Raw genomic sequence first — 17972 nt, 5'->3', positions numbered from 1 at the left:
GGAGTGGCGCCCGCGGCCCCTCAGCGCTGTCGCTGTCACCGTCACTTCCAGCCCCGCCCCCCCCGTCTGACAGGATCCGCCATGGCTGGTTGTCAGCACGCCCCCGCCCCCACATGCTCCTCAGGGGTAGGGTTGGAGCCGTGCTGGGCTAATAAACGATACAAAGAACCAAGCACAGGGCTCTTCTAGGGTGGTGTCAGGAGCAGCTAAGAGCGGGATCCGGCAACTCCCGGCGTGTGTACACAGTCATCCCCAGGGGTTTTCAGCCTCTTAAACCCTCACGGGAAACGCCAGCGCTTAGTTTTCACTCGTGTTTTGACCACAGGAAAAAAAGACTGTCGAGCTATTTGACTGCGGTGCAGCCTCGAGAAAGCCCGCAGCAGGGCAGCCCGGTTGTAGCCCTCTGCTTTCCAGTGAGGAAGGGGCTTTGCATCCCAAACAGTGCCACCAAACAGTGCTGCGCCACCCGGGTTAAGACTGGCTGACTAAGGGGAAGATATGTGTGAACAAAGTCCTTACAAGCCATGTTCGGGGAGGGTGCAGAAGTGCCTGGGTGCAGTGTCGTCCTCCCCCCCCCAATCCTGCTCTTCCCCAGATTTAACACCAAATAGCTGGCAGTGGCAGCAGCATTTCTAGTCGAGCAGTGCTGACGGAGTCACTTGACTTCACGACTCATTGCAGTCTACCTAATCCCCAAATGTGAGTGGTCACCTCTCTGTTCTTCTAGAGACTCTCCCTTCCTTCTGTGCAGTAATCAGCAGGCTACAGTGATTCTCAACCAAGGTCCTGCAGCACCCTCACAAAGGAGCTATTACTGCTTTATATCTCTCAGGGTTAGGACCTTATTGATAGCTATGTTAAGTTATAAATGAGGTTAACTGGTACAGACAGCATTGTATAAACCCTCTACAGTGGTGAGAATTTTGCTTGCCCTGAAGTCCTTTCTTGCCTATTAAAAAAAATGAGACCTCTTGGAAAAATCTGCCTTCTCATTAGTGTGAAACTGCATAAATAGTTTTGGATAAGTAGGAATGAAGAGCCAGAATGTGGGAGGGTCTGCTTTACTATATTGGAAAATAATTATGTGTATACTTTGAAGCAAATATGTGTCGTGGAGAAAATACAACCACAAATGGGAAAATGATTTTGTGTAAAAGTCATCTGTGTAGAACTATATGTCATCTTTGCTGTACAAATAAAACTGAAATCATAGTTTCATAGTAGGTAGAATTGGAAGGGACCTAAGCAGATCATGAAGTCCGACTCCCTGCTATGGGCAGGAAAGGATGCTGGGGTCAAACAACCCCAGCTAGGTGATTGTCTAGCCTCATTTTGAAGACCCCTAGGGTAGGGGCTTAGGACAGAGCGCATGAAAATGTTGGATTTTAGTTTTCATTCTTGAATGTTATTTGTATACTAGCAAAAATGTACAATTTGGAACAATACAAACATGTTTTGTCATCAAACTATTTATTGCTCTGTTAACAATTCATTTTATTTCCAAACTAGAAGAAAAATATGTAAAAGACTGAAGAACTAGTTCTTTATCACAGATTTAGAAAAAGTCATTTAATGCCTACAGTACATTTTTAAATGAACTGGACAAAGAAACAAAGTCTTGTTTAGAAAATACTTGATATACGTTCAGACTTGACTAATTCAAGCTAAGCTGTATGCAAAGTATTTTGACTCCAAACCTGCACAGTTTCCATCATGCAAGTAGTTGCTTTTAGGGTAGCAGGGACTACTTGCTAAAGTTGAGTAAGTAGTTTAAGTTTTTGCAAGATGTAGGTAGCTGACAATCACATAATATAGCATACTTTCATACAAGTATTAACTGCAAATTGACATACTTCAATGAAATAAATAGCACATTCAAATTTATCACTGCAAAATACTGAATAACTGAAATGCTTCTTACTAGTATTTTATTTCTATACAAATATTTTAAACCCCTATTCATTGAACAGTTGTTTTTACACTACATTTTGAAGTACTTTGCTGAAGGAAGGGATTCTGGATAGGATATTAGGTGGGTGACATTTCACAGACCATAACGCATAGGGAAAATAAGTAAGATTCTGTTCCATGGTCATCACAGTCATAGTGAGCTGTTCACATTTTACGACTAAAGAAGCATGTTACAGAAACAAGTGGTATGTCATAGGGAGAGGGTGTAATCATGAAGGCAAATGGATGCTTGTTCCTGCTGAGTAGACATACAACATTAAGAAAAAAAACAGCTTGTCAGTTTTATACTACAATGTAGGATTTTTTTTAATATCCTCTAGGATTCCTCCCGCTTCTTCCCCGGCCCCCATGCTATCATGTAATCATTCACAGCTGTGCTTACTGGGAATAAAATGTTATTTTTAGCCCATTATGATTTGGTAACTATTTACATTTTCTTTTCACTTTGTTCAAGAATAAAAATGACCACACACAGTGCATTGCAGAGTGTATTCCAGATCTATGGAACACTAAGGCAGTTTGCCATTAGCTTTTATTATAGCTGGTGTTCTTGGCAGTTCCCCCTCTAGAACCATGTTACCAGGAGCTTCTCTGGTGACAGTACCCTGAGGAGGGATGGGTGGAAAGGCTTCATGGAAGAGGTAACACAACCTGAGGTTACATTTATCTTTAGTGGAAATTCTTCTGAGAGTTAACATGTATGCATTTTTCCACAGCTCTACATCTGTCCATTTCTTGTCCCTTCCCACCCTCAACCAGCCCCCACTCTTTCCCATATGGAGATCCCTAAACCAGCAGAGTGGTTTCTGCGGTTTTTTTCCCCACAAAGATAGTAAGGACTAAACAAATGAAGGGTCCTGTTTGTGCATGGATCTGGAAGTCAAAGAAATAAACTTTTTAGTTAGAAAGTAGTGCTTAACTTAAGATTTTATGGCAAAACATTTTAAATCACTGCATTGATTCTGAATTTGTTCTCCCTTTATATTTGAAAAATATCAGGTACACCAGGGGTTCCCAAACTGTGGTCTGTGTACACCTGGGAGTACACAAGACATCTCTGGGGGATACGTGGGAGAAATTTTGTAACGGCAGATTTAATTTTCATTATCATAATTGGCATTTAAGGGGTTAAAATATAAAATGGATGCTGATAGAGATACATGGGCAGCTGGTAAATCTGGAAGGGGGTATGCAATAAGAAAAAGTTTGGGAATCTCTGACGTACACCATTCAATATCACAGTAAATATCAGTGGCTATTCTAGATTATATTGATTGATAAACACATGGTATTTAGTGCCCAGAACCATGAAATACTGTACTTGGAAGACAACCTGGGTGGAGATGGTATATATGTCTTCCTATATGTTACCTGTGGCTGGAGTATTTAACATATAATTAAGCTTAGTCTGTGAGCATTATCACACTAAAACACTGATCTTTCAGTTTTGTATAATTTCTTTGTCTCTTAGATTCATGATATACCCCAAGATATGAAGTATATCATAATCCATAATCATGCTCCAGTTAAAATCCATTGAAGTGTAATAAAACAAATAGATGTCCACTACTAAGAGTTATCTTCACTATACAAAAAGAATCAACTTACCATATTTAAAAATTTTGCTTATAAAGTTGTAAAGCTTTCCCAGCTATATATTCAATGAATTCAGAGCTCTCGGTATCTAAATCATGTGGAACCTTAATTGTGAAAGTAGGTGAAGTCAGAATATTCACATCTACCACTGTTTCGTTTGGACTGGAAGAATCCCCAGGTGACACCTGTAAGAGAACAATTCAGTACTTTGAATACCGTAACTTCAGATAATTTGTCGATATTATTTATACCTATTTTGCATTCTTCTCACTGAAAGGGGACACAAAAGAGAACTATTAAAAACTTGGTTATTTTTCACCCACTAACTTTCTTCTGAAGTGAACTGTATTTTTCTGAGTTCAAGCTAATTGACATTGGAGGCATTGTTGGGGTTGGCTTGGTAATAGAGCACTACCATATTGGAGATTCGCAAAGTAATATTTATACAATGCTTCACTAGTGTTAGACATTATTATTGCATGTAAAATAAACTTCTATCCTCTTGTTTTCTACAAAAGTGAAAACTAAAACCCAATCTTGCAAGCATGCATGAGTCATACTAATACTTTCAGAGGACTGCTCATGCAATTGAAGTTATTAATTTCTATGTGTTCATAAACTCAGACCCTGCATCTGCATCTATAATTTCCTAAGCAGACAATTTAAAGTTCACTTGGAAAATGTTTGTAAATGTTGTTAGTCCTTTTGTTCTTATTTTACATTTTTCTTAGGCCAAAAGTTCACGGGGCTGAAAAGGACCAGATGGGTCATGAAGTCAAGTCTTATGCAACCATGCCATAAATATTTAGGTCCACAAGTACACCCACTTTATTCTGAGCCAAAGCCCTCTTTGACAAGCATAATAAACTTAGACTCTTTAGTACAAAAAAACCCAGAGCCTCGAAAACTTATAACAAGCAACAGGAAGAGTCCAAGGGAGACCGTGGGCACTCCCAATCCAAGGTACAATCTTCAGTACAATCAGATAACCATAGAAAGTGTACTATGCTACCTACAACAAAGGAAAGCAACCCTACCACCCAAGGTTTTTGCCAGGCTGTCCTGAGATAAAGTTCCTTCCTATCCCAAATCTCTGACAGTCAGTTTGAGCTTGAGTATAGGAGTGAGACACACCTAGCACACCCCAGACAATCTACCATCTCTACCTGTAGCCAATACACAGTGCTTCACAGGAAGGCAAAACAAAAAGGCAAGTAATGCATAAAGAAGAAAAAAAAAAGATCTTTCTGGCCTTTTCAAGAGATCAGCAGAAGCCCTGAAGCATATAGTATTATGCAGAATATAGTATTATATTAAAAACTCAAGGAAGATGAGTATGGAAAGGAAACCTAATCTAGAAAGGTCATGATAACTCCCTACCTGGCCTTTCTGACTTTCAACTACAAACTAAAATTCTAGGTAAACTAAACTAAGGCACATCTTCAAGAATGCATCATATTCTCCTCAAGAACCCCTGACAATGAAACCCTACAATACAAAAATACTCTAAGGGTGACCTCCTCTACTTAGCCCCAGAAAGTCATGACTGTCTTTTGTTTTTTTAAGATTAGCTGGCATTAACACACAGCTTGCCCCAAGAACAGTGTTACCAAGAGTGGTAATATATTGTATATCTTCCAATTTTCTCAGTTTTGAAGCCCTTCCTCCCCTTTATTTTTTGTAAGATGGAATAATATATTTATTTTTTGTAAGATGTAAGATGGAATCATATAATACTAGGGAAAATGGCCTCATCCTGAAGCATGCTGGTAGCAGTGGCTTGGCCAAAACTTCTGCACAGCATTTACCAGCACAAGCCAACTCTTTTTGTCTTGTTTTATTACTGTATGTATGATCTCTGGTTATTTATGACATATTCATTCGTGTTTTGGTGGACATTGTGTATGACATCCAACCTATATTACAGTAAAATTCATAACATTTACCACACTTGGAGGTGCTCTAATAAAGATATATGTGTTTTGTATTTCCTGTTGGCAAAGCCTCAGTTCATCAGGACAGGTAATCTGAGGGCAGTCAAACCTGTCTGTTTCTATTCACTTCTCACAGGCAGTGAAGCAGGTTGGCCTGTCAGTTATCCATCATGCTAAAAGGGTTTAGAGTAGAATAGTTTCTATTCCCTGGAGTTTCAGACCATCAAACTCAACCTGAGCAGGATCTTTGTATAGTGAAGATCAAAAATAAAACACACAAAAATGTCTGCAATCCCCTTGAGCTATCCAAAAGCATAAGTGTGAGTGAAATAGAGAACATAGATGTCATTGGGCAATAGCTATTTCCTTTTTAAATCAGTAGCTTTTACCTTTACTATATTGAAGATGTTTTCCGATCCGATGGTCACATTGGACAGTTCAGAAACCCACCCAAACCTTTCCTTCATTTTATTCAACAAGTAGGAAGTGTCTTCTGTGTGATGCTGAATCAACTGGAGAATCTGCTCATACTGCTCGCTTGAGATATTAACCAATTTTAAGGCTTCATCCAACTTTGCATGTAGTTCAGGGATATTTGGGCAGTCTATTTGGAAAACACAAAATTTTATAGGAAAAAGTTATTTTTTTTCACATATCTCTATATATTAAGTGCTGAGACCTAAATGTTCCAAATATTTTTTGCATTTTTAAATTAAAAAATAAACACCCAATGTAACTTTTTCTTTCTTTTTTCTTTTTCTTTCTGAAGTATTTCATGTAACTAAACTATGTAAATTCAGTGATGCCAGTGTAGATTAATGATCCCATTCCTGTGTTGTAGCTGCTCATATTGGATAACTCAAAGGTTTTATTGCCTTTCATGGAAAATGTAGTGTGGTATGCAAAATAAAAACTTTGTTATTACTATAAACTGTACAGAGTTATTTGTCTATTTATACATTATCTTCCTTTTTAATAGCCTTTAACTTTTTATCTGTCCATCTCAGTTATGTAGGCTATCACAAGTATGCCTATGATATATGCTGCTAGCATATGTTGCTATTGTATTTTAAGAGCGAATTTTACTGCAGATGAGTAATAAACATTAGTATACAGCTAGAATAATCTGTTGCTGAACCTGCAGGTGTAAACATAATGATAGTGTTTTTAGGATCTATAAAGAAATTCATAAATGAAAAATACAGGATTAGAATTGTGCCTATAGTGTACTATACAAACCCTTTAAAAAGTTTTTGTGGCACGTATTACTTTCTATACTCGTAAAGACAATTAGCCCAATTCTGACATGACATTTCAGTTCAAACACTTACTGGTCACATCCATTGATCATTCACTTCTGTATTGTTGTTTTTTATTCTTGGTTTTTATTTATGGCCTTGTATCGCTGTTCTCCTTTGTCAAAAAGTAGTTTTGAAGTGACAGTACTAGGTTATTGGTACAGATTAATTATGACCATCATGCTCAATGTATCCTACTCAACATACCCTTTCTCCAACTGCACTATAAAGCAGTGCATGCAAATTATGTTACACTAGGGAGAATGTTGGCCTGGATTAACGTATATACACTCCTCAAATTGTGCTGTTAGAGCTTTAATTTTGTCAGATCAGACCCAACTGAAAGTACCTTGATTTAAGCTGTATTTTGGCTTTTTAGACCTCATTTATTTGAAGAGTCGTAGACATAGCAAATCATAGCAGGAGACTCTAGAGCAATTCAGCCTGAATTTTTCCAGAGGCTTTTGGAAAGGGCATGTCAGGGTTCTGCTAATTTTTCACATATTAATTTGACTTCTCCGTTTTGGATCCTCAGCTCAGCAGTAATGGTTGTTGTCTGGACAACTTAGCCATGTCCAGATGAGCATGGACGTGTAGTGTGTGGTGCTGCAGACCTGTCTTCGGTGCCACACACTGCACTTGCAGGCATTCCTCATGCTGCTACCTTGCAGCAGTGGGAGAGCCCAGAGTAAAAAAAACACATGCTGAAAAAAAGGAGGGTGGTGTACATGGTGGCCACGTGTGCCATCCAAAACTGGAGCCTGGCCAACTGGAGTCACACTCTGGCTGTCACGCATGCTTCCTGCCATGGCTGCAGCTCCAGGAGGCCCCCAGGACCCCAAGTAAGGCTGCTGGGGCCAGCACAGTTGCTAGCCCCAGCCTCCCCTACCCCACCTGGGGTAACTTGCCACACACCAGAATGTGTATGGCGTGAGCATTCCCCAGGGACAAACAGCAGTGGCACAAAGTGTGCTGCTGCTACTTGTCCCCAGGGAAACAAATGTCTGCGCTCATCTGGATGCACCCTTCATAGCTAGCCCTCATTCCTCATTTACCCTTCTGAGGAGCTGCACATTATCTAAGATTATGGGTGGTTTTATATAGGACTATAGTGGATAATAGGGAGATTTAGAGTGTCTTTACTTTTAGAACTGGACAGGGATAAATACAGTCTATCCTTTGTTGTCTCTGAAGGATGGCACCTTTAACATGAAAATATATACATATCTCAGTATTAGAAGGCACTTTGGACAGAAGCAAAAGTGTTAACAACTGAGTTATACTGACACTGTGTGGAGGTTTTGGGAAGAGGTGTATGTACTATAGAGCAACTCTGTAGCTGTAGCATAAATATACTAAACCTTCAGAAACTGAAAGTGAGTTCTAAAAATATCCAAACAGGACAGCAGAAAATTACCAGTATCAAAGCCTAGAAAATAAAGGTCACTACTTTATCATGAGCACATTTGAAAATAACTCTACCTTTCATCAGCATATCCTGACATTTCTGGCATCTTTCATGAAACTGTGAGCATCCTGCTGAATTTTGCGGGAAGTCTTTGCACAGAGTTCCTTCATGGCCTGTTGTAGTCATTGAAAACTTTTCATTTTCATCAGAATCTAGAGCGAAAACACAGCATTTTATAAGCTGAGCCCACTAAATGAAGCATCTTGTTAATATTTTTCTGTTTGTTTTCTACTCTGTTGTTTTCGTATAAAAAGTATTTTTGTGAATTAAAAAAATCAGTCGTGTTTAAAAATAAGCATAAGGCTAAAACAGTAGGAATCAAAGAAAAACTATGATGAGGTGAAGATACAGAAAGTGTTCTCCTTCAAATTTTGGCAACTGTTGATCCTTCCAGGTCATGGTGTATGCATGAGAGGTCACCCAGACCTTCGATGCATATGCCTAGGCTGGAGTTTTTGGAGGGATGGAGGCCACCCAGACCTTCCATCTTCCCTCCATTTAGGTCACTGAGACAGATTCCAAAGGCCAGACTGAGTCTAGAAGTTTGGTGCCTCTATGGCTGTATTTGTATAAGCATCTGGGATTTGAACCCAAATCTGTGTAGTAGATAAGGATGCTACCACTGAACCACAGGAGACTCCTCACCTTCAAATTATACCTACTACAATTACATGATCCCATATGAAAGTAAACTGGAGTATTCTACAGTAACAGTAAAACAACTAGCCATAATGTTTTGGATCATGGCTGTGAAGGATGGATACTCAGGCTGGGCTTGTAACATCCAAAGAGGTCATGAAACAGTCAAGAGAGGTTACACCCACTGTCCCTTTATTTATGGCCAGCTGAGAAACTAGCTGCAGTATCCTACTGTGTTGACATTTTTTGGCAGTACCACAACATAAAATTTAAATAAAAATGCTGGATATTCTTGCTTGCTGGTCTTATGAGGGACTGGAGTGATATTTTAATTTTCATATTTCATGAGCACCCTTCTTGAAGCATAATCTTCAACGTGGTGGTGAAAAGAGGCTTGCATGGGATCAAACTCAAAAGGGAAAAACAGTGACCTTGAGTGAAAGAAGAAATAAAAACCTGAGGAGAGCAACCTCAGTATGTTCAATACTCCAGTACTCATGAGCTGCAAAAGAAAGTCCAAACAGTGGTGAGTTCTAGTTAAATGATTTCATTTGAATCTGCTTTTAAAAAAAGAAGCATGCAAATGTAATTAGCTTTTTAATTAGTCCTTTTATGGTTTGCCAGCCAGTGCAGCATCGGGTACCATTTCTTTGGCCATTTGGCAGGTTTCATCTTACTAAACTGGAGGTCTTTCAATTAAAAATATATATACACCAAAATAGTATATTATATATTTTTACTCTTTTAAGGCATTTTAAAAGAATTGTGATATGGTTTAAGGTCTTGTCCTAAGGGGTCCTAACTCTTGATGATTACATTTTTAAACCATTACACTAATCCAAGGCTAAGTGGTGTTTGCTCAAATGTTATTCAAAATAGTATTTGGCAACCTTTTTAGATTGTAGGCCAAAATGAACCAGTTCATGTTGCAGGTGGGCACTAGGACCCAGCTGCTGCCACTGTTCCTGAAGCAGCTTGGGGAAGCACCTGTAGCCAATGCCTCTCCCCACAGGGGCATGGGAAAGCGACTGCTTTACAATGCCCTCGTCCACCATTGAAAACCACTGCCACTAATCCCTAAAAAAAAAAATGTAGGTGTCCTAAATGGAATTATGATTTTAGCTGAAGCATGCCATATCTCTGTTCTGTGTTTTGTTGACACCTGATATCGCCATGAGCAACTCTCGCAAATGTATAAGCCTGTTTTCTGACATCACCTGATGAAGTTGGGGATGTGTTCTGATAGTTTGGGAGTCGTATTTCAGAAGAGATGGAGACATGTTAACATCATATGTTGCTCTTCCTGACTAATGTTGAAATCAAACCTATAAAAACCCAAATGGGCACTGAATAATTCAGGAATTCTGGCATAGCCTTTGAGAATGCTTATATTATCAAGATCTGTGACATATGATCGAATGTATCACTCTATGGACCTGAAAGATCTGGCATTCTATTTTTCATTTTATAATTCCAAATTTTTATTTGTCCAATAAATTATGATTGGCTCATGTCTGCCCAGCCAAAAAAGCTTTCACACCTCCCACAGACCCCATTATGCCATGTATAGCCTTAGACTGAATTGCTAATCAGCACTTAACAATACTGTAAAGACTTGATGTCATTGTTACTGCTGTCTATTTTAATGTCTTCCAACACTTGCCTTTGGCTTGTTCTGGCAACTCTCCTTTGTTATCACTGTTTCCATCAAATGCTTTAGTAATCACTTTGCTGACACCTTCAAATACAGTCTTGCCAAAATCAAAAACTACCTGAAGGAAGCCTGATATATCCCAGTTTTTCTGAAAACTATTGTTTTTCTTGGAATCCTCAGGGAGAGCAGGCACATTGTGTGATTCAGTTAAATTTACATCAGACATGAAATATGTTTGAAAAGTTTGATCAAATTCTGTTTGCATCTGTTTGAAAAAAACAAAGCTCTTGTCAAATAATGTCCCCATATCTGATGCCAGCTGGCTAAATACATCTTCCATTTTTACTAGCTGGGTATCTTCCTTTTCAGTTTTTTCATTTGATTGGAGGTCTTTGCCTTGATCCTCATAAAAGCTAAAAATTATTGGAGATATTTTCCAGAAAAAATCTTCAACCTGCATATAAAAAGATATATCAGCTGTAAAACAGGTTATCAGATATGTATCTTTTCAAGCCAGCTGCTATAAAAAATTCTTTGAAATGAATGAACAACCTACACCCCTTGAAATGAATGGAGAGATGCAGGAAATGCATTCCTCATACTTAGAATGCGTATCAGAGCATGTTTTCTAAATAACCTAAATATGTAGAATTTAAAGTAAATCATAAAACTCAGATCAGACTGGGGAAAAAAAAGAGCGTGAATCTTTACTCAATTTGGTACTAATCTGAGCCATGAAGTTGCTGTCAGCTTTTGGGCTTCACCCAACAAATAATTTGGCCGGCATCTGGGAAGCACCTTTGTAGACCACATTACTGTAATGCCTCATTATGGTATGAACAGAAAGCAACTGTTTCCTTATCACTCTTCAAGCACTCACTATTCCCTCAGAAAGGACAAAACCCTCTGGTTCTTACTCAGGCTGAAATCCATTAAAAGCAATGAAAGATTGTCTTGAGCAAGAATGAGTAAATTCTTCAGATTTGGTCTAAAAGATAACTTTCTTTTTCTTTTATAACATTTGTTTTCTTTTGTCAGTTTAAGCTTATCAGTATTTAAAATGTCCGTTTCATATAACTAACTGAGGGAATAATACAAAGGGGCAAAGTAGTATGACAGCATAGTGTCTGTCATCCAAGTATGACCCTACTCTGTAAACTTACTTCTTGTAAAAATGCTGTGATCGGTTTTTGTTTTCTGTCTCTCAGAGCCTTTCATGGCCAGAGTGCTAATTTTTAACTCAGTATCCCTGAGTCAATTGAGGTTTATTATTGGTAACATTAAGGTGCAATTAAGTGCATGCTCTGAGGTACAGATTTTGCAGCTGGAATGTCTTTCACAATGTTACTGATGATGCACAAACTGTGAAAGAATCTGTTCTTTCTCCCAGAATTGTGTTGGCTCTACACTGGTGACAGGGTTAAAGGTTAGTTTTTCTGTTATAATAATTATGACACAGAATGAACACATGGAGAGCCATTCAATGAGAATACAATTTTTTATGCAATTCCTATATCAACTAGAACTATATTTTTGGAGGTGCTGTTTCTCAGAAGGGAAAGAAAAAGTTACGTGGCATTTTTGTAAATAATTATTGACCATCTTAACTCAAACCTTCCTGTGAGTTACAGCACTTTAAATATGGAGGAAGTCAGTGGATTCACTCCGCAGTGGATTCACCCCTTAACAGGATGGGTTTTGACCAAGTGTGTTATCATCTGAAGTCAACTGAAATCTGTTCCACCTACATTCACATTTCCAGATGCTAATATCAAATTGTTTTTTGTAATTTGATACTGGCATCTCTGGCTCTTTTAAGAAAACAGGATGTTTTCTCACTGTATCACTGTTTGTTGAAATAATCTCTAAAGGAAGATTTCTCTCCTGGGCCTGAATTTCTTCTTACCTTATTTACAATTGTTGACAGGCTAGCGTGGCAAGTTGTATAAAATCTCATGCAGTTACTTTCCAAACAAGATTCACATTCATTCCATAAAGTTTTCAAAGAAACCTGGCATTGCCTTTCTTCTTCCTCTAATCTTTCTTTTACTTCATCCATGAGCTGTAGAGCTTCCTAAATAAAAAATATCACAAATTCTGCTTCATGATCTTCATTGTATTTAACTGATATCATTCAGTTATTCTCATTAGTATCTTAAACACCCAGCCCAGTATACCAATAATTGAGTTCCTACTTCTGGTTTCTTCTTTTTCCATAACAGTAAGCACAGTAAGTCTAAACAACTTAGTGTCATGTACCTAAAAATTAGGTGCTTGGCCCCAGGGGGGTGCTCCAAATAGGTAGAAGTAGGCTACACATTCCCGATACATGAAATGGAGAGAGGTATGTGCCTCCTAAGAGGAACTGAGAGATCTGGTGACATCTAGAGCTGTCCAATGGCAAATGCTATATACAAGGGAATGTCTGATGAATTCCCACCTCTCTCCAGAGCTTAGCTTCTGACTCAGGACTCCATTAATAGACATAAAAGTTAATATCTAAATAGTAATTAAATGTATTCACGTAGGAAAAGCCGGTGGCATATCTTATGTTATGCCGCCTTACTGTGTAAGGCATCCCTTTTCACTACTGCTCTGTCCTAATATTTCTATTGCACAGGGAGCAGTAGACTGTGCAGCACTGCTACAATGCTCCCATCATGCAAGTTTGTGGAAATGGTAGTATGAGACAGGGATAAACTAAAACTTAACTCCATCTCTCTCAGTACAGCAAGTGGCATAGAGGCATACATACATATTTACATCTTCCCTAGAGGGGTGAGTTCAGAAGGGTGATTGTGTGAATCTCTAAATCAGACTCCTTTCTGGGCTGTTCCTTGGTCAACATAACAATGCTTTATCCTTTACTGTAGGCTAAATCACTGACTGATCCATCCAAAACTGTCCCTGATTAAAACAAATCATAATATAAACATTGTCAGTTACCTGAAAATAAGGATCAGGTGCTACTTCCTATTACCTTTTTTTCTTGATCTGTCCTCATCAGGGTTTTCATCAGATCTACATGTTTATCCCCATTTCTTTCCATCATAATTTGCATCTGCTTAATCCCTGTCAGAGCTTTCTTTACTTCTTCATCCACATATTTCTCACCAATTTCAGATAACACTGAAAAAGTCAGTTATAACACTAATTAACTAGATTTTCAAGTAAAATCCAAATGAGGTGTTTTAGTAACAGACTAGTGACAAAGGGTAACAAATGTACATAATGTAAATTCTTATGTAGATAAAGGACCATCTCTTTCAAGTGGTGCAAGCTGAAATCAGTGAAGCTAAGATGACTTAAACCATGGATCAGCAACCCATGGCCTTCAGGCCTAAGGAGCTGAGAGGATTCAGCAGTGTGGGGTGCAATGATAAAAGTCATAGTTTAGAGATAATCCCTAACAGGAGACTGGGGGAGTTGGGAACTGTGAGACAGTCCCTCAGTTAGAGAGCAGCTAGGAGTCAGGATAGAGACAAACAAAGAGTCTGCAGAAATTGCCTACCTCTCAGCTCATACATAAATGAGGAGAACTATAATGTTTAGTGCTTGTCATTTACGTATGGCTGTGTTTACTGATCCCAGTGATCCCTACGTGGGGCTTCAGCTGTGCCTGAAGTGGGTGGTAGGGAGAAGAGGCAGTGGCTGAGTCCCAACACCTGCCTTCCTGGGACCCAAGCTGGGTCATTCCAGCCTACTGCTAGAAAACATTGCTGACCCCTGATTTAAACTAAGTATTTGGCCTGAAGCCTTCTATTGATTAGAAGTATAGTTTTACTTCAGTTGAACTTAATCCTGGTCCGATTATTTATCAGTCACCTGGTTTAAATTATGCCTCATACTTACCTTTAAGCTGAGAGAAGGCTTTAATTAGCTCACTTACCCTTTTTTACAACATAGTTCAGAAAAGTCTGAACTCATTTTCTATAAGAATACAGGCCTTTGTCATGCTTTCAGTGAATCAATGGCCATTCACTTCAGTGAAAACACAGTTTGCCCATGTTTTGCAAATAAAAGTCATTGCTGTTTTGTACAAGTATAATCTGCTTTTGTTCCTGATACAGAAAATAAATGAAGACTATAACTGATAGAAGATTACAAATCTTTTATCTTTTCATAGCTTTTTTTCCTATTGGTTTTTGCCTGACATAAAAAGAGTTTTTTCCCTCAGTTTGATATACAATATATCCTTAATTTTAGTTTTTGGATCCCAAACAATAAAATGTAAGTGCTTTGATAGTTAAATATACACATTATAGGTGCATTTTAAAAGCCCCTATATTTCACTTACTGTAAAAACTTTTTTTCACCGCAGTAATCCTGAACAAATAACTTGCAAACTTGTGTCTAAACAAATTAAATATTTTAGTTTTATCCATACTGTTTGAGATCATCAGTGTTCTTAGTGTACTTCAGTAACTTAAGAAAAAATAAATACACTATTTAAACAATAATTATGCCTTTATTTAAAAGTTAAAATTTTAAAAAGCATTAGACTCCCTGATCCTTTGTATATCTAAGTTCAATTTTTCTGACCTCATTAAAATAGAGATTTATACTAAAAATGTCTGTGGGTGCTTTGCTTCAACTATATCAGAAAACACCTACTTAATGCATTTGATAGCAACACACTTGCAGTTGGATTCTCATAGGCACACACTTGTATTGAGCCCCTCAATTCTGTGTCGCCAGGGCCTGTACATGGAAGTCTGAATGCAGAACCAGGCCCATGAACTCTCAAAATATAGTCAGTCAGAAAGGCATACATACTTTTCAGGTTTTCATGGAGATTCATCTCCTTCTTTGTAGGTGCACATTGATGGCCCATTAGCCACAACACATGTATTAGAAATATCCAACTTGACCTCATGTTCTCCCTGTTTAAGGAGGCAAATAATGAATGAAAGTTAGATGTGAGACATTAGGAGTCCAGCATGCAAATATTTACTACAATAGTGTTCACCCAATGTCAGCAATCCCCTTGGTTTCAGCCTTGAGTATTTTGTCTTCTACATAATACACACTTAATCAATAATCTTGCTTTTTATAGCATGCACAATCCTGATCTCAGTTGCAGTAAATCCAGTGGAATTCCACTGATTCTTCCAAATTTACACAATCGCGTACATGAAACCAGAAGTAGACTCCTTTATTGTATATTAGGGTTTATGATATTAAATAGCACTGTGAATGTTATGCAGATCACTCTTCATTTCTTCAAGTTCATAAACAATTTTAAACACTAACCCCATACTATATTATTTTAACTTTTTAGTTATTAAATTACTATGTAACATATCTGTACATGCTATATTAAAAAGGAAAATCTTGTAGAATGTTGTACCTTCTGTGCACCTACACAGTTCCTTTGTTTATGTCCCAATTGTATTTTACTTTGTCATTCAAAATATTACTATGCTTATGAAAAGAATAGATATATATTTGGTAATGAATTAATTGTACAAATAAAAATAAACCAACATCTTAAAAATATATACCTATGAAATAAGATAAGGCTAAAGAATAGCATTAACTTATTATCCTGTTATGTACTACTATATTATAAAGCATGCTATGTTTAGAAATGTGCAGATATTAAAAGTTTCCATTAACTGAAAGGCAATTATTTAAGTTCCATTTTGCTGGACAAACCATATTTTTCAAATAAACAAATTGGTTACAAATTTATAAATGTATATATATAAATATATTCCACATGGATTGACTTCAGTAGTAGATGAACAATTAACTTCTGTAAAGGTATACAAACTACTTATGAAAGGAATCTAGAAAATAACATATTTACCACTAATACTGAAAAATCTCTCTGTAAAATTGCTCCCAGCGTCAGGAAGGAATCACTGTGTTCTAGTTTCTATGAGTGTCAGGGATTTTGCCATGTTCTACTTATCTGATGACAAGGTACTTAATCCTATTAATGGGACATTTTGTGATTAGATTCCAGACTGTCTCCCTGTACAAGACTTAACATGTATACATGCTTACAAGCAAAAGTGAACACCAGGGGGAGTGTTGACCGTAGTATTATGTACTTCTTATTCAATATCCCGTGTTTTCTCTGAATAATAGCTTTTTGAATTATCTCTCTCCTGTTAAATTTAGCAGACTTCTGCAGCTTGTGGTGTAGCAGATCATAGTGAATTTATTAAAATTACTTTACCAAAAATGTTTTCATATTTCTGTCTTCAAAGTAATTTTAAAATAATTTAACTTAATTGTTGTGTGCTAGAAAAATGTCAAATAAGATAACAAAATTCCCTCCATCCCACAAGCTTCAGTAATCCGCCTGATGGGAAATAAACAAATCTGTGTTTTCCCCATTGTTACACGCATTATTTTTTGTATGTCATATGTTTAATAACTTTGTCCAAATTCATGGGAGTTTGTATGTGAAAGATCTGCAGAACCTCACCTACATACATTGTTAAATAATTTAAATTTGGATTTTACAGCAATAGCAGTTATATGATGTGCAATGTGAATGTGTGTTTACAATCAATCCATTGTGATGTATGGTCACAACTCCCAACTGAAGTCAAAGAGAAGAGGTAAGGATGGTGAAAATATTAAAATGTACAACAGTTTAATGAACTGTAATTATATTTTTAAATGTCCTAAACATGATTTTACTTCACAGACTATAACACCTAATTGCTGTGGACAATGGCTAAAATCCAGCATATTCAACACTATTTTGGTCCAGATCTACACTACAAAACTTAATCAGCTGGAGCAAAATATTCAAAAGTTTCTAGGGATGTTGTATTCTTCACTGAGACAAGTAGGCCTGACTTTTCTGAAGTACTGACTGTACAGGGCCAGTAGGGGGTGCTCCTGCATTGAGCCACCCACCTCACTGCACCCGACCACCTTCCAGGCTCTGAGTGCCTCCCTGGGGGCACCTCACATCTGGCCGACCCCCTTCGTGGAGCACACCAGCTAGCCTACGGTAAAAACTGCTACCACCCAGGGCCGGGCTTGATTCTGGCTCTGCCTCCCCTGGGTAACACAGGCCTAGTAGCCCTCGAAGGTACTTTATTCACTTCAAGCACTTGGGGGTGCTTCTCTCAGTCACAAGCACAAATTAGTGGTCTCCCATAGTCAGCCGAACCAAGGGGACCCAAAGGCATAATCTAGACCCACACCTAATAAGTCTCGCATGCTAGGTACCAAGAAGAACTTATTGGTTACAAGGGATAGGGTTGGAATAGGGTACAGGGTAGAGCAATATCAGAGAAATCCCATAGAGCAGACTGGCATGGCTGGGTAGCCTTTGATCACGCATCTGAGTTACTGCAAGCTATATATCTAGTTAGATCTCAGGTAGCTTACTCACAAGTATCATCCAGAGGCAGGTGGAGATTCCCTCTGGAGGCAGGCAGTTC

At 38.1% G+C, this 17972-nt stretch overlaps 1 protein-coding gene across 1 annotated transcript; it reads right to left on the bottom strand.

The window, feature by feature from the left end:
• Nucleotides 1-1487: 1487 nt before the first annotated feature.
• Nucleotides 1488-16444, bottom strand: CLUL1 (clusterin like 1). Its single transcript, XM_059723516.1, has 8 exons — nucleotides 16373-16444; nucleotides 15337-15443; nucleotides 13541-13689; nucleotides 12467-12634; nucleotides 10546-11014; nucleotides 8282-8419; nucleotides 5891-6105; nucleotides 1488-3752 (listed from the first exon to the last, which is right to left on the bottom strand). Exons 2-8 carry the CDS (start codon nucleotides 15434-15436, stop codon nucleotides 3585-3587), a joined length of 1407 nt encoding a protein of 468 aa, XP_059579499.1. The 5' UTR covers nucleotides 15437-15443; nucleotides 16373-16444; the 3' UTR covers nucleotides 1488-3584.
• Between the last annotated feature and the right edge of the window lie 1528 nt (nucleotides 16445-17972).

This window comes from Alligator mississippiensis, chromosome 3, assembly GCF_030867095.1.
Source record: "Alligator mississippiensis isolate rAllMis1 chromosome 3, rAllMis1, whole genome shotgun sequence".
Classification (NCBI taxonomy): domain Eukaryota; kingdom Metazoa; phylum Chordata; order Crocodylia; family Alligatoridae; genus Alligator; species Alligator mississippiensis.
This window is presented reverse-complemented; position numbering and strand designations above follow the sequence as displayed.